This window comes from Ptiloglossa arizonensis, chromosome 3, assembly GCF_051014685.1.
Source record: "Ptiloglossa arizonensis isolate GNS036 chromosome 3, iyPtiAriz1_principal, whole genome shotgun sequence".
Classification (NCBI taxonomy): Eukaryota; Metazoa; Arthropoda; class Insecta; order Hymenoptera; family Colletidae; genus Ptiloglossa; species Ptiloglossa arizonensis.
Genome location: NC_135050.1, coordinates 9,140,592 through 9,165,490, shown reverse-complemented (window position 1 = coordinate 9,165,490; position 24,899 = coordinate 9,140,592). Strand labels below are relative to the sequence as shown.

The 24,899-nt window shown below is 36.7% G+C and overlaps 1 protein-coding gene across 10 annotated transcripts in view; it reads left to right on the top strand.

The window, feature by feature from the left end:
- Positions 1-24,899, top strand: part of LOC143144634 (E3 ubiquitin-protein ligase RNF220) — a 255,843-nt gene that overhangs the window by 90,507 nt on the left and 140,437 nt on the right. For 6 of the 10 annotated variants that reach the window (XR_012991474.1, XM_076307246.1, XM_076307241.1 and 3 more), the window contains one exon: positions 21,639-21,686. The exons of 2 other annotated variants lie outside the window; for them this stretch is intronic. Coding sequence is in view for 7 of the 8 variants with exons in the window: in XM_076307246.1 (XP_076163361.1) it covers positions 21,639-21,686 (48 nt within the window). In the remaining variant the exon portion in view is untranslated. The remainder of the gene's footprint in view (positions 1-21,638; positions 21,687-24,899) is intronic. 2 more of the 10 variants (XM_076307244.1, XM_076307238.1) reach the window with 1 other exon arrangement.

The window sequence follows — 24,899 nt, the reverse complement described above, 5'->3', positions numbered from 1 at the left end:
TATTCAAGTTTTGCGTATTATTATTAGTTTTTTTTCAACATAAGTGTATATTTTTCTCCATGCTGCTTTAGATTCCATCTTCTTGTACATATTTCGCGTGTATTTATTTTTTGATGTCAAATGAAATTTTACCTTTTACAAAGAAAGAGATATTGATTGTCTTACGAAACTAAGATTGCATACTAAATGTAGTTACATAGTCTTTGTGCAACTCTACCAACGTGGTTGTATTTTAAAGCAACTAACCGAATTAATAGGTGTAGTACTCGCTGTTATGCGGTTATGGAAACCAAGGGAACTAGAGTCGTCCATTTGTACGAGAGGTTAAGCTGTTGGAACTAAACTAGTTTAGCATCGGAACAAAACTGATTCGACATTCAGTAACAATTACAGCGTGTACTCGGTGTTCCAAGTTATGAAATTTGGGGTATCGACACAAAGTGACCGATACTCTTTACGAGAGGGTGCGTAGCTCCCTTAATCCCTCCGTTACAGCTGCTTCGGACTTCGTAGGTATAATGCTCACGTCAACAATAACATCGCGGATTGAACAAACGTTTCGCTAACTAGAGTAGAATCCACGATAACGTTTTATTATGCAAATACTTTATTATCGAAAGAATGTATTATTCAAGCAGGACACGTTTCTACGAAGTGTCTCGTCTCTTATCAAAGTATTCTTTTCTAACGAAATTAATTCCGATCCGAATAATTTAGAAAGAAATCGACGTAACGCGTCTAATACTGACTCGAAAGCGAGAACGTACAGGGTTGATTATAAAAACAAAATACGAGACAGGGAAATGATCAATTACAAAGTGGTGACTAAATTTTCATTCGATGAAATTATACAAACACTTTCGTTGCATTTTTCTGATTTTCTGCTTCGTTATCACAGTATCTACATCATATATCATGGTAAATGTAATTTATTAATTGGAACAATAGTTTCTTTTCAGTAGTGTTTTGTGTTAAGAGTAAAAGATTCAATCGAAAGAAATGAAGGAAAGATCCGTTCGAATGTCGAATGAATCAAAATAAAGCTAAGAAAAGTATTTTGTCCGTGAATTTCGAGTGCAAGAATTTATAAGGGGACGCTCGCGAAAAGTTCGAAAACTAGTTTAAGGTCTGAAATCGATGTGACCGATTCCGTATGCGTTAATCGAGAGAACATTTTCAACGGTAGAGGCAATTGTAAGAAGATTCGAGAAATATCTGTTTCGGCAGATTTTTTCAAATGCAAGGAAATAACAAACAGAATGGCGCTTTGTATTTTTCGATGAATCGTACTCGTGATATTTGCTCGCGCACTCTCGAGCGTTTCAAAATTTAATCTGAAATATTCCGTGAAAATTACACGCGTTACAGAGGTTGGAGGAGCTTTGTAATCGTCGATCGAATCGAAACAGTGCAACTCAGCAGGTGCATAAATTCATATTTTATCGCAAAATGCATTATGCATCGTTCCGGCATATTTTAGCTGCAGTTTTTGCTCGGTTGCATTTCACCCCCATTGAAATGAACCGCAGAGATTTTGCGATGCAACGTATTTTTAATCGTGCGCGTTACAGACAGTTTTTGTAAACGGTCGAGGTATTCAAGTACTTTTCAACACGCTGTTCGCTATTTTTCATTTTTGCACTGCATCGCGCCAGATTTACGAGATTTTATTCGCCACATGCCGATCTTCCTTTTTACCCGATAATGCGAATTCTTAATAATTTTCAAACATTCTGCACTTTGTAGTTTAACTCTCCGATTGCCGAATTCATAAAACGCAATCATCGTTCTGTATTTCAAAGGTGCATCCTATTCGGAAACGTGGTCGTATTTTTATCAAAATTTTCACCAACCCTCGCGAGAATTTTTTTTAATTCATTTCTGAATCTATTCTATCCCCGTACGTACGTACGAGATTTGTACACTTTGTTAAACGATAATCTTTCAAAGAGAGAATTCGTTCTTTGAGACGATTCTAAAATGCAACGTTTCTTTGACGTCCAAGTCACTTGAAATCCACACTACAGATCCGACAGAATGCGATTTCGTGTAAAAGTGTATCGACAACTTTGAAACAATTCGAAAAAATCGCTCCGGGGAAGAAATTTTGTAACGCATCGTGTTCTTCGTTCAAAATTGCTTTTCAATTATTTCTCGAATACTATCTCGTATTATCTGAAACGAAGGAGACAGTTAAATAATTGTTTCGATTCTGATGAGACGACCTGCGCAAGTTCGCGTGAAACGCGCTCGATGCATTTCGAACTGATTATCAACGAACAGGATTAAATACAATGTAAACGTTATTTATTATCATTTCGGAAGTGTGTCGCGAGATTTCGATACGCAATGGAACGATGAACTGGATCATCTTCTTTGGTAAAACTAATTAAATCGGTAATTAAAATGAGGAAAGTGCACCGAGGAGAAGCAGCATTGGGTCTACGGGTATTTTCATCTCAGACAGCGGGGAATGAGACGAGAGCTGTTAATTTATCGTAATCGTTTCGCGTGACTAAGTAAGTGTGTGAAGTCCTGCAATCTTCTTTATTAAAATATCGAGCAACTGCCACTCCTTCGACTACCTCCCTTCGAGTATTTCATCAACGACGAGATCTCGCCGGCTCAAGAATATTTAGGAGCGTGGAATGTAAAACGTTTTCACCAAAATCGAATTGTAACCAAATAAATACGTAACAACACTACGGTCGATTAGTATTAACGATAGTAGGTTTTTATCGTTCCGGGATTGTGTACATTGAAAAAAGGGAAAACGATATTGGTACGATACCGAACGAAGAAAATTCTCTACGGATTATTAAATAGTATGAATAAAATCATAAATGACACAAATTAGATCAGTTAGGTCGCTCTATTTTTAAACGAACGCGCGCTTTTAAATCAAGCTTAATCTACGCTCTTCGACTCGGCATGAAAACGAGAAACGTTACAATATACCATTTTGCGCACGAAAAATGCATTACGTTCCCTTCTGATTTGTTTGCTTTGTTCAAGACTAAGCCGCATCGATCGAAAACGGTCTCGCGAAAACATATTTCAATATCCGGTCTACTTTCTTTTTTCAGCAAATACGCGTTTCAATATCTATTTCCTGTATAACCTGCATTTTTTTCGGGACGGCATTTTTTTTCAACTCGTTATCAGGTATATCGACAGCGCGTGTATACGTCGAGAATAAAACGCGACTGGTACGGACCGACCACATCTCCGCTAGTTAAAACCACATAACAATGTGCTTTTGTTTTTGCTGGCCGTATTGTGCAGCCGCTGACCTACTCAACTCGTCCAAAAAAGTACTGACACCGAATATTTCAGTGTTGCGTTTCAACCCTCACTGGAACTGATTAGTCTCGTTCGAGTCCTGAGCGAAACATTTTCTTTCTTCTATTGGAATGGAAATTAATCTTATCGTTTTATTGTACCTGTCGCAGAAAGTCGAGGAAATATCTTTGATTAAAATTGGAAATGGTCTCACCTATCAATGTTTATTGTAATACAATCATCGCTAACGTCTCATTCGTTATGGAGTAATTATATATACTATTAATCTTATCATTTTATTGTACTTGTCGCAAAAGGTCGAAGAAATATCTTTCATTAAAATTGGAAATGGTCTTAGTCGATGGTCTCACTTATCAATGTTTATTGTAATACAAAAATCGCTAACGTTTCATTCGTTGCGGAGTAATTATATATACTATTAATCTTATCGTTCTATTGTACTTGTCGCAAAAGGTCGAAGAAATATCTTTGATTAAAATTGGAAATTGTCTTAGTCGATGGTCTCACTTATCAATGTTTATTGTAATAGAATCATCGTTAACATTTCATTCGTTGCGGAGTAATTATATATACTATTAATCTGATCGTTCTATTATATTTGTCGCAAAAGGTCGAGGAAATATCTTTGATTAAAATTGGAAATTGTCTTAGTCGATGGTCTCACTTATCAATGTTTATTGTAATACAACAATTACTACCGTCTCATTCGTTACGGAGTATTTATTTATACTATTAATCTTATCGTTCTATTATACTTGTCACAAAAGATCGAGGAAATACCTTTAATTAAAATTGGAAATGGTCTTAGTCGATAGTCTCACCTATCAATGTTTATTGTAATACAATTGTCGCTAACGTCTCATTCCTTGCGGAGTAATTATATATACGGACTCATAAATTTGTTCACGTACAGTTGCTCGCACTGAGATGTCACATTTATTGTGAATTATAACTATCCAAAAATGAAATAACATATCAGTCAATGTAATTGGTAAATATAATTGATATAATGTATGACGTGCACCGGAAATTAGAATTCAGAAACATCGCCTGACAAACGAAGAACAATTGTAAAAGGCGTTGCTTATGAAATAAATCGTCCATCTGTGCCTTTCTAGTATCGGCCATCAAATCCAATATACAAAGTAAACCGTGTAACTTCGATAAATGTTTCAAGATAATCAAGATAATAAATTCCTTTATTTGTTTGTTTTTCAATACACTTTTCTACGTACAAACTTATAGTTTTTGTTTGCCTATTATCCGGCAGACACTGAGACAAAATCAACGAGCTAAAATGTCTGTGAAAATTCTGTACCAAATGAAACGAAACAAAGTAAGACAACAATTTTAAACAATTATAACGAGGAATATATTACTGCTGTCGCTTGCTGTAAATGTCAAACAGTCGTGTGTCGTGTCAGGGTCAAATGACACAAAGGGACGCATCGATGCGATAAACAGAGATAACGCAATCAAATTTCTTTCAAAATATATGAATATGAATTTTCGTTTTTTTTTTTCTTCCAAAGATATGGCTAAGGAAGCAAATTTAATGTAGAATTGAATATGAAATATGTAATTTCTACGGTGAAACACGGTGATGATTTTTATGCTTTCTGATCTGGATAATTTATATTTTAACGAACAAACGTAGATAAGTGAATCTATTTAGATATTTCGAAGAAGAATGTAAACGAAATTACAATCGAGTACACTCTACATCTGTCGAGACACCGACTCGTAACACGAATCTACAATTATTGTCAATTATAACTATCCAAAAATGAAATAACATGTCAGTCAAGGTAATTGACAAAATGTGTGACGTGCACCGGAAATTAGAATTCAGCAACATCGCACGACAAACGAAGAACAATTACAAAAGTCGTTGCTTACGAAATTGTCGCGAATGTCAAACGAAACTACCAAAAAATTAACGAAATCGATCGCCAATAAACTTACAATATCAGAACAAAGTAAACGAAGTCTTACCAACCGTTAAATTTACATTTGTCTGCAATTGGTACATAAATTCGCAAACTAAATAAACATACGTAGGTATGTACAAATACCTGTATACAGATCGGTGAAATTTATACAGGACGGGTATTTTCGTTACAATTTACCATTATACACGATATTACAATTAGAAAAAATATTTGAAATATTGCTGGGTAAGCCGGGATTTATTTCGTTAAAAATATACACACGCGTAGATATAATTGCAAGAGGATAACGATCTCTGGAGGTGGTTGGAATTTTGAAAACATCTAACATCGTTGTTACAAAATTAGCGGATTGTACTCGTGTAATCCTAACGCAAAATCCTAATTTTCACGCGTGCCGATAACGCGGGAACCAATACAGTAAAACATTGCCTAGGATTCCCTGAAATCTCCATAAAGAACTTTCGGTCGGTATTGCACGGATTTCGTATTGTTTAACCACGTTGCTCCGCGTTTACGTAAACCGCGCGTCATCTTTCGCCATAGATAGATGCCGGTGCAAACATAGCATAATCGCGATACGTTACTATTTGTCGACAGATCGTAAGCAGGGGGTAGTCGTGGTATCAGGGGGTCGTAGTTGTCGGTGATTGGGTGAGAGTATATTTGGTAGTATCCCTGGTGTGTGTGGGCGAGGCATCGTAACAGTCGTGGTTACCGAGCACAATCCACGTAAGCCCCTCACACACGATAAGCATTCCGATAACAATGAGCCATCCCGCTCCGCGATTCCCTGACCACCGTGAACCCCCACGGGGGTAAGCGCTTTAAATTTTCACCGATTTTCTTTAAACTCGCCAGAGGGACGACACGGATGGAAAGGAAAAGGATGGAAAAGAGGATGGATGCAAAACAATCCCGGTTTTCGAGCACGCAAGGCGGCAGGAGATAGCGCTGACGGATAGGGCTGGCTTTCGAGGGAGGATGAGAGCTGTTTAGAGATATTCAAAATGATAACGCGGAAGCATGGGACATTCGAACGTGTGTGTGTGTGTGAGTGGTTAAATCTACGCACATATGCGATCCGTAAGCGGCTACGGGGATTCCCACTGATTTAGTTTCCTCGCTATGCTTTTCACACCCTGACATCCTCTCTAACGAGTGTACACGTGGAATTCGTTCTTCCATGGCTGTTGCTCGATTCTTGGCTACGGGTTTCCTTGGATCTTTCGCTCGTAAACAAGTGTGCCGAGAGTTTCAGATTACTTTGGAAATTTCAATTGAACATCGCTCGCGAAGCTAACAAACTTAGTCTTTTTTTTTTTTTAAGCGGAATATATTTCGAGTCGAAATAAAGGTTTTGGAACCTTTTTCGGGACGTCTCTGGCGATGCAGAGGAATCGTGAATCTGAAGTTATTTTCAACGAGAAACGAGCTAACTTAATGAAACAAGATCGATAACTAAACGTCTTTTTTTACTTTGTTGTTTTAACGTTACACGTGAAGGAAAATCGTTTAACAACCCTTTAATAATTGATCAGAAAATCGTAACAGAAACTATTCTTTGTGTCGTTATCATCTTTATGGTAACGAATTAAATATAAAATTCAGCTAGGTAATATTACGTTTGTACAAATTTTATATTAAGAGGTTAATTTTCGAATATGAAGAATATTTTAAATTAAACGGAACTTTTCCGTGAAAATAGAGGGTAGGACGACAATCAGAGTGCAATCGAAACGGGGGTGATTATTCGTATTTCGTATAAAAGTACGCGGAAAATTTGGAAAAATCGATTTTGAATGTTTGTAAATATTAACGGTCGTATAGTACAGTATTATTTGTTTGGGGTGATTCTAACTGGTTGGAAGATAGTAAGCTCAACGAAAACTGGATAGTGTCGTACCACCGTTAATATTTAACTCTTTTTTTACACGCATTAGAATTTGTTCAAGTTATCGAGCGCTTTATTTTATTTATTACGTACCGTTTATTGAAGCTTGATGTCAGAAATGAGTATGGACACAAAAATGTACATTTCAAGTATAAAAACTACTCCTTAAATATTAAGTTGTTCGGAAAGTCATTTCGTTTTCCAAAATGGAGAATATATAATTTAACAAAATGTTTATACACTCTAAAAAAAATCTTGTTTCATTTTCATAAAAAAAAAATGAAATGACTTTCCGAACAACTCAATATATTATATGGGCAATAGAAAGGTATGTAACGGACAATAAATAAATCGAAATTGTTGCATATTTTTCTTCTCATAATTAATCTCGAGTTAAAAATTAAAACTTATGTCACTTACTCATAACGGTATACTCTACGCAAATACAAGTTCGACTAAACAATTGCTGATTTTCAATGTACCCTTCTTGACCAGAGACTCGAAGAATCGAATAATTGGAATACAAAATAACTAAAACTATAAAAATAGATCAATTAGATATTTCATTATGAGATGGAATATTAACAATCTCACCGTGCAACTAGTATGGAGTTATTTTAATTTTTCATGGAGGGTTGAAAAATATCCCACCATATGTATCAAGGTACTAACACCAGACTTACCAACCGGTGAATATAACCGGTTTCGACTGCTTTTACAAAGAAATTTACTTAAAATTCCACAGCATATTTTCAAAAGATGTAACGATGATTTTCGACTCTGCACGTGTAATCAATTTCGTAAGTTCCTTCTTTTCCTCGATCATCGATTCTCCTGAGACGCGTACAAGGAACACCTGAATATACCGGAATCTATCGATACTTCTAGCTTCAAAAAGGTGGAACATTTTTTAACCCATTACGTTCCAAAGATTCGAAGCACGAGTTAGAAGTGTCACGTTCGCGTAAACTCGTAAACGCGTTTAACGTTCTCGTGTCGTCGACGTGTTCATTACCGTATTCATTATTTGATCGTTTCTCCCTATGGAAGACAAAAAAAAAACAAAACTCTTGTACTCGAAGGTTGTACGTTCTCTATTATTTACAGGAAGAATCGAATTCGCGTATTCGCGTCCGTCGATGAGGACATCATGTCAGGGAAGCAACAACATACTCAGGTAGCAAAGTACTCGGGGTCTTAGGGCGGCGATAATGGCCGGAATCGTTAGTACATGGCAGAGTGGATGGGTAGAGATTGCGCGAGAGAGTGTCGTCGTGCTCGTATGAAGTACTATCGTAGCTGTCGCGTGGGCAGCCGCTTTATCGCTTTAGCGTCAGATTAATAAGCCGCACGCTTGGCAATAACGCACCTACACGCGCGCATCCGTGCAACATGTATATCACTCCGCGGGCTCGCACATAAAGTCACGAGCTCGCGTGCAAACAAACGCGGCCGCGTGTGCGCGTACATACGGAATCGTGACCGCCGGTACACGCTGAAAGCCCTTAGTATTTATTTTATTTGGCTTATTCGTTTCCGACGGCGTTATATCGCCGTTTGCTGGAATTCAATCTCCGTCCGTGTGGGTGTGCCGGCCGTGCTCGTGTACACACAGATTACGGTCGCGTGTGTACAGAGGGCTCAAACCCTCCCACTATCCCTCCTTCTCTCTCTTTCTCATTTGCGCACGCACGCCGCCTTTGTGTGCAAACAAACGACAAGCAGAGTGTACGTGGACCCACCCTCCCCATTTCTCCTCCACAGGCTTCTGCATGACGTATGATCTTCCATATTGCCACGGCACACAGGCTGCGCACGTACGCGCGACCGCTCGGCTGCCCGCCGCCCGCCGCCCGTCGCCCGTCGCCCGCCGCCCGCCGCCCGTCGCCCGTCGCCCGCCGCCCGCCGCCGCCGCCCGCCGCCCGCCGTGGCGCAAAAACCGCCGCGCCGTTACGATGAGAAAAGGAACGTTTGTCACCGACCGGCTTGGTTCGCACGGCTACATTATATCTCAGAGTTACACCGTACTCCTCGTAGTCGACTGCAAATAGCACGGTGGTTTAATAAAAAAAATCACCGACCAGGTTGAAAGGAAGTTATGAAGCCAAGAGAAGATGGAAAACATCGCGATACCGCTCCGGGGTAATGTCCGCGACGATAAATTTCGTCCGAGCACTTTATTTCTACGTTCGTTTGCCTACTTCTCGCCGAGTAGTAGTCACGTTTTAATTGGACCTCGGCATTGTTTTCGTACGAGCCGATACCATTCGCTAATTACGATTATTCGAAACTGTAAGTTTATTATTAATCCAGAATAGAGACGCGGTGAACGTGGAGTCGGTTGGTGTGTATCTGAGTTTGCGTGATGAAGATTTTTGGGTAATAATGTTCCAGAGTTGTAGATAAGCAGATCACGTGGAAAATTTACTATTACTATTATTCGAAGTTGTAAGTTTATTATTAATCTTGACTAGAGACACGGTGAACGTAGAGTCGGTTGGTGTGTATCTTCGTTTGCGTGATGAAGATTTTTGGGTAATAATGTTCAAAAGTTGTAGATAAGTTAACTACGCGGAAAATTTACTAATAGTATTATTCGAAGTTGTAAGTTTATTCTTAATCCTGACTAGAGACACGGTGAACGTAGAGTCGGTTGGTGTGTATCTTTGTTTGGGTGATGAAGATTTTTGGGTAATAATGTTCCAGAGTTGTAGATAAGTAGATCACGTGGAAAATTTACTATTACTATTACTCGAAGTTGTAAGTTTATTATTAATCCTGACTAGAGACATGGTGAACGTGGAGTCGGTTGGTGTATATCTGCGTTTGCGCAACGAAGATTTTTGGGTAGTCATGTTCGAAAGTTGTAGATAAGCAGATCACATGGAAAATTTACTATTACTATTATTCGAAGTTGTAAGTTTATTATTAATCCTGACTAGAGCCATGGTGAACGTAGAGTCGGTTGGTGTGTATCTGCGTTTGCGCAACGAAGATTTTTGGGTAATCATGTTCGAAAGTTGTAGATAAGCAAACCACGCGGAAAATTTACTAATACTATTATTCGAAGTTTATTATTAATTCTGACTAGAGACACGGTGAACGTAGAGTCGGTTGGTGTGTATCTTCGTTTGCGCGATGAAGATTTTTGGGTAATAATGTTCAAAAATTGTGGATGAGTAGACCACGCGGAAAACCATTAGCGTTTTTATTCATACGTCGCGATTACCCTCTTGAAGTCGAACCGTTCGACAACTCGGGATTTTTCTAGCGACTCGAAAGAGGAGTGGAACAGTGGATAAGGGATGGTTACCATAAAGCGCATAGCACAAGTCGTCCATGGCGCGACTCTTTGTTCGAGTAACAATATAAGGGTGAACCGCGGTCGGGAATTGTTTGTGCCTCCCAGTTGGAAGGGAGGGGGATGATTCCACCATTTATTATAGCGGCATTCCAACTTGATAATACTAGGAATACGACTGTTAACCGGAATGTCGGTTCGTTCCTTGCTCGTTTGAACAAGAAAGATGCGTATATCTAAGCGGAGGGTTGGACAGACTGAATTTCATTTTGATATAATATTTTCTGGCCAGTATTTCACGGTAGCAATCAATACCTTCGATACCAGGCAGTAAATTGTAATCAAGACGAATGAAACAGGATCGACACCCATGCGATATGATACTTGTACGAAGGTATCTATGCACATTTAATACTTGTACTTACGAAGTAATCTCTTGTGAAAGTAAACCTTTTTCAAGCTCTCGCTGCAGATCCTTTTCGGTGAAAGAAGAAAGGTTAATAACTGAATCGAACAAAATAATCCACTAATTGGGACAAAATAATCCACTGATTGAAATTTAGAATGTTTGTGTTTTCAATTACGTCTTCGCGACGGTATTGCTACACAACTCTACTCGGACTATCTTTAATTATACGTACTTGAACATTTTTCGGAAATAATTCAAATTATCAACAGTTGACACATTAATACGGTACAGCGTACGGTATATCTCTTTGATATTATTACCACGAAGCGCATCCGATGTCCGATAATCTTTGCGACTGTTGCCCTATCTTGCACATTCTGGGTACATCAGATTCACTTTTGTCATCCTAGGTAGTAAAAATGAGAAACACTCTTGCTACGCATATGTGTACGATTAAAGTTACAAAATTGAAAAAGAAATTAAATATTAAGTTATTGTTTACTACTTTCCTTGTTCTGCACGCTTGAAGAATTAACTATAGATTGCTTTATCTTCCTTTGTATCTTATATTACGTGTGTACGACGTATGAACATATAACGAGTGATCAAATAGTGTTCCTCTCTAAAGTTTGTATTACGTATATTTAACAGAAAGCTACTGATAGAACAAACGTGTAATTAGGAGATTGCTTTGTAGAACGAAGCACCAAGGACATTTGAAGGCCAACTTCACCCGCCTTGACACCCATTATAGCAGTTGAAAGGTGGCGATACTCGTATATTCGAAAACTATTAATTTTAACACTAGAACTACCGACAGATTTTGTAATATTAAGGTATACCTTATATATATATCTAAAAGAAAATCAATCGATGAAGAAAAAGAAGAATTTATAAAATTGATCACACGCGTAGAAAAATTCTAACGTCTTTGTGAAACATGCCATGGAATTTTAAGTAAATTTTATTATGAAAGCAGTTGAAACCAGTCATTTCGACTGGTTGGTAAATCTAGCGTTAAGGCAGGTGTATCTTTATCATATTACAGAAAAAAAAAAATGGATCGTTAAGATACCACCCTTCAAACAGATTATTTTTATCCTATATACTTTGGATCTTTTCAATACGCGTATAATAAATACAATATTTCACTCTATATACAGTTACAGGAGAAAGGAGACAGTGGGGGGAAGCAACGTAATCTTTTCTTAACATTTACGCAGACAACGTATATTTCTTTAATAATAGGCATGATGGACGCAACGATTTATCAAACGATGAGTCGTACGTCGAGTTGCGATAATAGTCGCATAGCAGTGCTGTACTGTCATGGAACACAACTGCATCATGCGACAGGTTGTGCAACAACCTCGCACACTTTACAATTATCATTCAAACAGTAATGTCCGTAGCACCTATAATTCACCATTCGAATTTGATCTTTGAAGAGAGAGGTCTTCGGTTACTTTGGAGAAAGTAAAAATAGTGATTCACTCTAAGCTTCTGCTATAGAAGCTTTAGAAAAAGCTTACAAAGATATAAAGATTCCCTCTAAAATGTTGGTCCTTCTGACGAGCAAAGTACGCAGAAATAACAAAAATTGTCCCCCTTGAATTTAAAAGTTCGAAACGACAAATCTCCCCTGATCGGGATGCGTAGATTCGTCTGTAAACGTTCTGACAGGAACACTCTTTCTTTTTTTTTTTTTTTTTACACCGTTTACGCCGATTTCGATTGGCCAATCGTAGCGGATAATCGAACCTCTATCGCAGTTCTTTCTCACGGCGTATTGTTGGCCCAACTTGCAATATTTTCGCTTCATTGACAAACGCTGTATTGATAACACTCGATCGCGCGATATTTTTTTGCCCGGCGAAATCGCTTAGTCTATTGGATGATTTGTCTCCCGTTCTTGTTTCTGTCGTCGGCCGCGTTTACATCGATTTATTACGCCGAGATTTCAAGCCCTTTCCGCGCGTGGATACCGAACGCCAAACGGTTAAGTGTGGGTGGCGAGACACCACAGAAACCGAGTTTTGCGGTGCTAAAATCAATTCCGTGTTTGCCTGTCAATTTATCGCTAATGGCCGGCCAGGTAACAGCTGATGATAACGCGATGCACCCTGGCAGTTTGCCTCGAATGTCGCTTTTAGTGTTCAAGCATTCGGATGGCCACCGCCTCGCAACAGGCATGCACGCATACTTTGTAACTTTCTATCGAGCGTTCATTGAATGTGTTAATCGATGATTCGTAAATGGCGTGTCTGAATGGAGATTAATTAATTGGAAGTCTCGTGTCCTTTTGGATTTCTTACCGCTGCTAAGCTTCCTTTTCTACAATATTTCGATACTTCCGCCGTTGAATGTATAATCACTGGTAGGAAAAATCTCTCTGCTGAATGAATTTCACAGTTTTCGCAGTTGTCGACAGAAATCGACACGTTTCGACGTATGTATATGTACATATGTTTGACCAGAGTACATCGAATAATAATGGTATTCTATGCCTATTCGAACACTTTTAATTATACGATCCTTTTAATTTAAAAGGCATGCAACTTGTTGAAAATTTTATACATTTACTCGATATGATCTCTATGTAATTAAGTACACTTTCTTCAATAAGAATCTAGCTTCACTTTTTCAATCTGATAAGCTATTTAAATATTATTCTTTTTATAGTCTTTGTTTTGGATAAATGCATAAACGAAGTCACGAAAATTAGCTGGCTAAACTATGTTACTTTCGCATTCTTCTAGAGCGTTTAATGCGTTCAAGTTAAACGACACGTGTTAAATGATGACACGTGTCATCGCTATCTTTACTTTCACTGTGTCATTTCATTATTTCATTCGCTTGCATACGTAACTCCATCCAAGATATGTTTGTCGAAGCGTACTAATTCCTCTAAACGTAAAAATGTAATTGACTTAAAATAATTTCACATACAAATTAACATATAAATCTATTATATTTTAATATCTCAAGGAAGAAAATTTCTTAAATTTGAGTCTTTGTATTGTTGCTTGGTATGATATTTTGTAAAACAATTACCTATCTGCTGAGACCTATCAGCAACTCGAGAAATTTAATGCATATTTTGTGTATTCCTAACTTAAAATGATTTCACATACAAATTAACATATAAATTTATTATATTTTAATATTTCATGTATCTTTACATCTCAAGGAAGAAAATTTCTTAAATTTAGTATGATATTTTGTAAAACAATTACCTAGATGTATCTCCGGCATGTCGGGGCAAGTATTGCAGTAATACGTTATTTAATGTCTTTTGTTGAGCTTATTCCATCGATAGCAGACTTTGCGATCCTTTCTAATTCCTGTCAGAGGGACGTGCAGCTTTCCATTAAAACGGATATCATGGAAACTGAAGATCGAAGTGGAAACTCGATCACGAGTCTGGCGAAAATCATCTCTCAATTAATTAATTAAAGCTTTTACATACCGCAGATGACTGAACGGCGGTTCTTTTCTCCGTTTTTTTACTGTTTTGGAAAGAATATATGAATTAATTACACATACTTTGAAACTTTCCTTCTCATCGAGTACTCTGTGTATAAATGTAATTTTATCGTTCAACAGCGAAAAATCAAACTCGCCTTCCCCGGAGCTGATTTTATTATCACGTTCCATATTTAAATAATATTCCTATTGCCACTATTGCCAAGTTCAGACTAACGCTGACGACGTAGCCTGATCCTTGATCACGGACTAATTCGAAATAAGGAAATCTTATAGACATTTGAAAATGCATCGTTCTACACTTCGTAAGATTGTACATGAACAGTTTGAAAACCCATTCACGATGCTGAATTGGCATCAATGTTTCGAGTTCCAAAGAAATCAAACTTAAATAAAAATCGTCACCGTTCAATTTACCGCGTCAAACCTAATGGTGACCGAAAATCACCCCTCGAGTGCAAAGGGTTAGTAGTTTACACTTCTCTTACACTTCTCGAGTGTAAAGAGTTAATTTAGATTAAATTGTGTGTGTACACACTATACAGGAATTTTATACAAAGATTTTGTTTGCTGATGCAACAGAGTCCAGTGACACATAAGAAGAAACGATTATCGAAAACCAAATTCTCTTCGTATTCAACATCTGCCTCTGTCTCTATTAATATTTAAGATGTTTAACTAAATAGGTACTTCATTCACAATTTCAAGGGTGGTTTTCATTCCTCGAACCTGAATATCATCCTATAATACGCTTCCAGTGTGTCTGTGCCAAGTTTCGTTAAAATCGGAGATTGCCAATTGGAAATACTATCAGTAGTGAAGTTTTTGTTTATTTAACTGCACCGAAAGTCCAGTTCGATAAGTATCGGTCAGCGACGAGTAAATTTCTCATCCAGATAAAATTTCGAAAACGAATAAAAGTTGAACTTCTCATCCGATACTCGTCGAATAATAATCAAAGTTCGACGTGCAAAATGAAATTGCACGCGTTGCAAATGTATCGCTGTACGTTAATTCGTAGATATAATTCTTTAAAGAAATGAAGAAAATAAATAAAACGTTACCCCTGTCTGGTATTAGACGTTCGAATAACGAAAGTCGATATTAAAAATTAAAAAGATAAGTACGCTCCGTTAGCCGTCGGGGAATGAAAAAAGTATACTCGTAAGATTTACTACTTGCATCCCCTTCTGAAAGATGCCGAGCGTCTCACAATAGCCCGATGATTTACGCAGATATAAATACCGATCGTTCCTTTTTCCTTTCGACCACGAAAATGTTTGGCTACTCTTCGATGGATCACAAAGAAGTAGGGAATTCGCCCGCCATTCGAAGATGCAATATCACCCCGTTATGACGGAACCGTATTTTAGTAAGGTGTGTAGGGTGAGATTTCCATTGGCTGCCCCAATCCCATGGTGTGTATCGTAACTCGGTACCGCTCAGCACGGTACACACATCAATCACCGACATTTTAATATCGGGTACCGTACAATATCACCGACACCGATATTCCATGGTACTCTACCAACCAACCCCTCCTTCTCGAAAACCGGTTTTTATGGCGAAATTCTTCTAATTCGTTCTGTAACACCGTACCCACACTTTCCATCCTCCATCGACGTTGACCGCCCTCTCGATCCATTTGTTTTGCTCTCTTTGGTTCTTTGCGTAACTCGTCCACGTCACGTTTCAGCAAAAGTTAACAAACAAGTTACACGGACACGTATTCTTAGTTGTAGCGTGACTTTTTAACGCAATGTACACGTTTATTACCTTCCGACGAATTATTTACCTTAACGTGCACACGAAATTATGCGAAATACACCAAAATGGTTTACGAATACAATTAAAGTATCAGAGTGTAGAAACAGCTTTGTTGTAAGTTTACCAAAAACGTAGCTAACTTAATGTGATAAAATATTAAGAAACATTGCGACATGTTTACAAATACTGTATCGTATTTAAGGGTACAGGAATCCTATGCTATTTGTATTACGTTGCAACAATCTTGGTAAATTATTTGCTTTAATAATACAGCTTTGCATCTACTTACGCGACATCGAATCGACTAACTTCGTACAACAAACCATAGGCAAATACAAAAATTTTCTATAACTACAATTATTTTTGGAAAACACAGTTTGCAAAGAAACTAATTTTTAGAAAGAAAACAGAAAAGATAATTCAAGAATACAAGACTGTAACTATTATGTTAAAATTTGTCCCAAGATTTCCTTCCGAAATGCGTATAGAAGTTAAATATGGGGTCAAATTTAACCCTGTGTGAGGGTACGTGCGAGTGTCACACAGTTCATGATTCAAAGATTAATCGAAAATATCTGTAACACCACTTTGCGTTATCGTACGATTACAATATATCTTTGTAATCGTGTACGATTCATTTTTAATATTCAGTGTCGAATGAAAAAGATATGTTCATCGATGTCCTTTCATTCATTGAAATACACTGTTCAATTTCTCAGAAGATACTGATCTTTTCAATACTGATCACTGATTCTACATTCGTCGAATAATTCTGTTACATTACACCTACCAATCGTCAATAGTAATCCTCACGTGGTTTTTGTTCTCTTAGAGAGATCGGTTCCGTGCAAGATCCTCTTTCAAGACGACAACACTTGTCACAGTTTCCAGTTACTCCATTTTCCTCCATTTTCTTGTTCGTGTCGCTAAGGGACGATGGACGCGCAAATGCGTCAGCGCAATTACGGAAATCGCCAGCGAAATCTGCATTGATTAGGTCACTGCTCAGCAGAACGTTGCGGTTGTCCCTTTGTACTTCAATGCACGCGATACGCGTTGCAACTGCTGTGATACGCAATTAGCAGCTCTAATCGCGAATTTAAGATCGAGATCGATCAAGTTCTCCACCGATCGATTACGTATCTTCGAGATGTGAACACGAAACTCTTCTGGAAAGCACAGGGCAGTATTCCGCGTTGCACGAGATCACATTTAACGAGACTCGAAACTCGTAGTGAGGAAACGTACAAAGAGTAGAGAGAAAGCGGGATAGGGGAGGAGGGTTGTCGTGTATTATATACTTTGTAATAAGATACCCTAAGAGCATTTAACCAACAGTACAATAATAACATATGTAGGTACATAAATAGATCGAGTCAGTGTTTGATACATATTTCAGCTTGCTCGTGTACTATTTATTCTGGAATTAAAATATTCCTGAAACAGTGTTCAAAATAAATAAATAAGAGAGAAGTTTCGATGTATATATATATATATATATATACATATATAAGTATTTGTTTAGTTGTTATAAATTAATCCATTAATACAAATAATAACTATTCGTAAATTTTGATACTAGTAATTTGAACTGTATCGTTAACTGAAGTTCTGATATTTGCAAATTTTGGCACTTCTCTGTTAGCTGTTTTTCTTTTTCACTATTTAACCATTTGGTTTAAATAGTGAAGTATTCAACTCGAGAGGAGATTCTTCACCACCTAATTCAGTGTACCATTTTCGATCCGGGAGAACTTCGTGGTTTGGAATTCAAATTCGAATTGAAAGATTACGTTCTTGTGGAGTGTAAACGCACGTATGCGAAGTATATAAAAATGTTCCATTTCAGATTAATTTTACGACTTAAAGGATTTTAATGGTAAAATAAGGATGGTAAAATAAGCCAACACTTTTATCTGAAAATAAGTATTTTCGAACAGTAACCCCTCGATAAAAGTACGTTTATTAAATAGAGATCTAGTGATCGTATTTTCCTGAATCGATCTTACGTATGTCGAATTGAGAGTGAGCTATATACTGACTATCCCACGGAGAAATTGAAACGCAACTCGTTTTACAAGCACTCGATGACAATATTTATATTTTTCAAAATATCTTCCAGAAAGTATTATGAATGGATTGGCGAGGTTCTCCCGATAAAAATGAGACCAAACTAGTCAGTGTAAGTTATTCAAATCATTTTTGAAGAATTCTCAATTAAGAGTAGTCCAAACACGGTCGTGTTCGATTTCATTTTCATCGTGAGAATATCTTTAGTTTACATCAACGATCGTCCCACCGACACGCGTGCAGTTTCTAAATCGTTCGAGTCGAAGAACGTTAAACAGTGGTAAAAACGATTCCAATACGTTTAACGAATGTTCATTGCAACAAGGGGTTGTCTTAATTGAATTAAAAAAAGTTATAAATGAAACTCGGCATGAAACTCGATGTTTGTGATAAAAACTTGAGAGAAATGTTCAATTTTCTCAAATTTTGAATCTGTATTAAAATTGAACACCAATTTCGTTAATAAGGGGACAGAAATATTCGTTTCGAAACGTTGCGATAATTACGTAGAAACGAGTCGTGCAACACGGTGATTCGAACGTTATCACTTATAAAAATGGTGCAATAGAATTAATGAAACGACTCGTACGGTCAAGAGATTGATACAGTGAAATGGTGCACCGTATCGACGGCCGCAGAGCGAAGGAACAATTTACGCATGGTTGGATTTCGTTTTCAGTTTTCCAGGGAAAACTACATACATACCACAAATATTGACGATGCGGAACGTCGGGGCTCGGTCCTTTTGTAATCCATACATTACATGGGTTGTATTTTCATTTTTATTTGGAAACAGTTCGGATTGCACAAGTGTGGATGTGGGTGCTTTTATAGTGGCTAGCTCTGTACGTAGCGTGTAACGCGTGTACGCGTGTACGCGTGTACAGCACGGCCCGTGAACGAGAGATGAAATTCACCTGGAACACGTGCTGCCCCTTTCCGCCTCGTGACGCGATGACGTAGACACTGAGAGGATTATTTCCCCATGAAAAACTGATAGGCACCGTTAATCGAACAACCGTGCACGAGCATTATGTAACAACACTTTTCCGCCGTGATAAAAGATACGAGACGCTCACTGCACCGCTGCAACATTTACAGCGAGATTTTTTCACGTAGAGAAATTGAACGGTGCGGCGGTAACTGTTTACCGTAAAATGTTCTTAGAGATTAATATATTACAACGTTATAATTCTTCAAAGATATTTCAAATTCGAGCTATTTTATCATAGTTTAATAGAAAGGAATATATCGAAATACTTTTAGACGAAAAGTATGTTGCTCGAGTGTGCAACGAATAAGATTTCATTTAACTTTCTCGTATGAGAAATTAAAATTGGAAAATATTCTCTCGTTTGAGAATATATAATTCTCTTAAAATTCTCTTTAACGTTTTTTTCTTCTTTGCAATTTTTGCAAATAACGAATGCTTATCAGAAGAATCAACAAAATTGTAAGAGGGTAGTTTTCATTGTACGTGGAGCTGTTTTACTCAAAATCGAATAGTCTTGAGACGAGAATATAAAAATTAAACGTAACGTTTCGTTGAAACTGATTCATTCGTTTAAACGAAATCGTTAAAAGTATTAAAAAAGAAAACGATAATAAAAGTGATGTATGCTGAAAGAGCGCAAAATTTATTTAATTTCTTTGGCTTTTGCAAATAATTTATTACAAAATAATTTGGGAAGCTCTGCAGCCGTACGTTGTAAATGATTTATCGACAAACAGAAACATACTTTTCCATTATATGATCACAGAATACAGTTTATGATTTACGCAAACGGATTGTCTAATTTTTATCTTTGTCTTTTTTTTTATAATATCAACCCAATAGAAGACACAAGATCAGATCAGGTAAAACCGTTCCAAATAGGACATTATTCGCCGCTCAACTACATTAACTTGTCAAACAATCGTGTTAAATCGTGATTGCTGAATATCCGATTTTTATTATAAAAATAAACGAAAAATTTACGTTCTGGCCACTTTACTGAAGAAAAACGTATAGTACTAAACAGAAATTATTGCGGCAATATATTTGGACACGCTCGATTTTCCACCGCCATAATCTGTACCAATGAATTGGTTAAATTAATTACCAACTCGCTTTTCGACACTGTCAACGAAATTTTTTCCATGCCGAATAAAATGCGATATATTAGTCTATCCCGCAAGTAGTATCGTTTTTCATATAATATGTTGAAATAGATAAATGTTGTATGGAAAGAACGTCAAGATGCAACGAATGAAATGGAAATAAAATGGAATTATACGAGAGTAAAATTTCCGTACTTTCTGTTTACACTGCATCGAGTTTTAACTTCACCGTGATGAGGTATATACTTTGAATTTTGAGTAACAATAACGAGTAATCTCGTGCACCGAGACAAATACAGAAACTATGAACACTATTTATTATTTACTATACAAAAGCGATATAAATTAATTGTTGGCGGTTCTAATTCGTCGGTGCAATAATGAGTATAGTATTTAGATTAACGAAATTAATTGAGCGAAAAAAAATCGAGTTTGTTCTTCTTTAATTGTCCGAAACAAACTACGATAAAGTGAGATGCAGAACGCATCTGAGATGCATTCGCGAACTCAGTCGTTGCATCTCACTTTGTCGTGTTTTGTTTCGAATGGACTTCTACAGGTGCTCAACTTAGCCAATAGTAACGATGTATCTGCTCAAGGGCGTAGTAATCTCGTTACAAGTGGTGCGAGGGAACGATTTCCCTTTCCTCTGTGTTATTTTGGCTTATTGGTCCTCTGCTAACTTCTTGTGCAGCTACCATATATTACATGTGCATCCGTATATATATATAGTTGCATGTGTGCACGCGCGAGTGTGTAAAATTTGAGCGTAATCAATTGCAATTGCCATTAATTGTATAAATTTATGAAATTTACATGTTTACAAATTTTCACAACTCTTTCACACGCGCGTTTCAATTTTATATCTGTCGAAATTTGGTAATTCACGTACTTCAGAAGTTTGAACAATTAATTATCATTCTATGTCTAATTGTGACGCAGACACTACACACGTGCGTGCGAAGGTAACGGATTGTTTTCTCGTTTAGTCAATATACAAATATATAAATATACAAATGTATAAATATTTATACGAAGGTATGATCAATTTTTATTTGCAAGTCACGAACAAACTTTTATTTGAATAAAAGCTTTATCCAAATAATATTTTATTCGTGACGTTTATACGGAACGTATTTTTTATAATAAGTAACAAATGGATCGACGGCAGAAATAAATATTCTGTTACTTGTTAAAAGAGAATTACTTATAACTGACAAATAATAAGAAAACAGTTTAACTCTTTTTCGAAATATAAGAACCAATTTGCTCAAATGTGTTTAAAACGATGAAAAGTATAAATGTAATCAATTGTTACTGAAGTTTATTGCATCTCACATAATATTTTTCTTTTTATAGTTTTGACCCGTTCTACTTTCCACTGTTCAAAAGGTGACAACCTTATGGGTGAGATAAAAAAGATCAACTAAGTTTTAAAATTTGTTTGCCATAACACTCTTGCTGTATGGAACACGAAATATGCTTCTCTCTTACTACATTGTTATCTATCGTTTCCATAATTCATAATAAATAATGTTTTAGCGATCGCGCCATTCTTCACAACGTTCATTCTTCCAAAAAGTCTAATTTTTGAAGCCAATTGTCATCATTAATGTTTACGATCTACTGTCTTTTGCGTAAAATATTCTTATATGTAATGTTCTCTAAATCTGTTCTTTTTCTTTTCTTATCTTTTGTCTATTTTCTCTCTTCCCCTCTCCCTCTCTTTATATTCATTTCCAATAACTCACGAAAGTATTCGAACACTTGCAATCCACATCGTTAACAAATGAAATGCACACGTTCGGTTTATGTTTTCAAAACAAGATTGTAAGTAAAGTCGCATAAGAGTCTCGAGAGTGTATAATTAAAATTATAAAAAAATCTGACAACGTATATAGAATTTACGAGGCATTGAGTATAAATATACCGTTTTTGAACGTAAATACGAATAATATCTGGTTAATTATCCTTCGGCATCAATAACGTGTCTCAGCCGGTTTTCCATACTGTATACAAGTTTTCCTGTTGTCTTTTTTCCAATGGAATTCCATATTTCTGTTATTTTGTTTTTTAACATTTCCTTGAACGTTATGTCATAATTTCTGAATTTCTTTCCAATTTCGGTCGATAAATGTTCCATAGGATTTATATCAGGAGTATAAACGAGTGGAAGAAAGTATGTAGTACATACAAAGTATTATATACAATCAATTCCTTTATTATTCCAGGTGTATGCTTAGGATCGTTGTCCTGTTGAAAATAGAAATTGTCCAATAGGTTCAATTTAATTGTACTTTATTTCAAATTTTCTTTTCAGATATTTCTACTTATTCAAAATTGCATTAATAAAAACTAGATTTCCTGTTCTATTCGTCGTCATACATCTCCATACCAAGTCGAACCACCTCTGTGTTTCACAGTTGAAATCATATTGTGTTGCACTTTCTCCACACATAATGCTGTCCATTCGAGCCAAAAATATTAAATTTACTTTCATTCGAGAAAATAACTTCATACCAAAATGAAATATCTTTGTCAATACACATTTTTACAAACATTGATCTTCTCTTTCTATTAATTTTATCGATACACGGCTTTTTTCATGGTATTTTTTTATGAAGATCCTCCCTCCACAGAACCTTGTAACATAATTTGAGTGTACATGTTTCCTAAAACTATTTGCAACAATCGTTGCAAATTTCGGTACAGATGTGCTTGGATTTTTCTTCGTTTCATGTATAATCATTTTCTTCTCTTTGGACGTTAACTTCTTTAGACGTCCTGTACGCTTTTTGTTAATAATATTTCCTTCAGGTTTTGACTTTTCTATTATACAATATATCACAGATTTACTTCAATTTAATAATTTGGCAATTTCAAGATAGGATTTATTTTCATTATGCAACTTCAATATTAACTCACGTTCACATTTACTGATTTCTGATTTTTTCGTGCTTATAATTAGAATAATTATGAAAAATTATACTCTACGAAATCTATACAAACCGTACGATGTCTCAGAATCCACTAAAGTGTAATGTTTACATTGTTCGACCATTCTATTGGGTTGTTGGAAAAGTCATTTCGTTGTTTTTGGTGAAAACGAAACATGATTTTTTTAGAGTGTATAAACATTTTATTAAATTATATATTCTCCATTTTGGAAAACGAAATGACTTTCCAAACAACCCAATATACTTCCTTACAAGGATTCGTTATTAACTGTTGGAAATCGATTTTTGTAACACTTCGCACACTTGTAAAGTAGTTGAAAATGTTCAACGCGTATTATTTTTAGCGGTGAATATTCATCTTCAGAGCGAGTGTTCATGCACTATGTCGTCCTATAAGTTTGCACCGCGGTGTGTTTATACTTCTTGCGATACGCTTCATAAACACACAGAGCTAGAAGAACTCGAACGACGAAACATTTTACGTTTCAGTTTAGTCTGTCGAAGGCATTCGAAAGCTACAGATCGTGAACTTGTGAGAATTTTATATTTCATAACCGAGAAAACAATGCGTGGAATGTGTCTCCATTTTCGTCATCTCATGTTCTATGAGTTCCGAGAAGGAAGTATGGCAACAATCGCAGCAAATCAAATTTCTGTCGTTTATGGAGCAGGTGTTTTATCTGTACGTGCAGAAAGTGGTTCGATCGATTTTGGAAAGGAAATTTTAATTTGGAAAATGAGCTACTAACCGAGTTGCTGAACATCTCAAAATCATCTACATATAAACATTTAACAAAAATAGAAATAATGCCAAATCTGGACGTAGTATGTTAGCTTCATAGGTAAGATTAAAATATTACTCCATATGATAAAAAAATAAACAACTTATGGGCGACCTGATATTTTACTCTGGAAAGTGAACTAAGTGAAACATCTCGAAAGCATGTAAATATAAAAAGTAACGTTAACTATGAAAGTTGACCAGTTTTGTACAAGGAATGATACCTCGTAGGTTGAATCTATTAAAAAATACAGGTGACATTGTAATACCAAGAATATCAATTATCGTACAACTTTACGTTACGTCCAATAAACTTTTACACGCGATCGTCGTACCAACGATATGTAAACTCGTCTATTTCGTCAGTTACGTCACGGTATTACGAACACTGGTAGTAAATTTAATTTCTTAATTGGTTCGAGTGTTGAGCTCATCACGACGATTACGATCAACGTCGTTCTAACGTACTAACGATTCGTCGTTTCGGATATTCCGCTTTGATTTGGATTCGTAGCGAAAAGTACTCTTCAATGTCATCGTCTGTCAACGGTCTCGCTATTATTCGCGATAACGTTCGTTATATCAGGTTTTCGACATTTGAAATTCGCACCGAGCCGGACGGCGGATGATGCACGCTTGTGCCAAGCCACGGCTGTTGATACTTTCGCAAAAGCTTTCGTTCGAAATATAATCCACCGGCAGGTTAAATTACAGCCACGCTGAAACTCGCGCCGTGCCAACAGATATTTCAATTGACAACGTTATTCCACAACAGTTCTAGACAGCCGTGTGTGTTTCTCTCTGTGCTTAACCCTCCGTATTGCATTCTGTGAAAAAAAAAAGAAATCGTTCCGTAAGTGTTTCCAAGATTAATTCCATTTG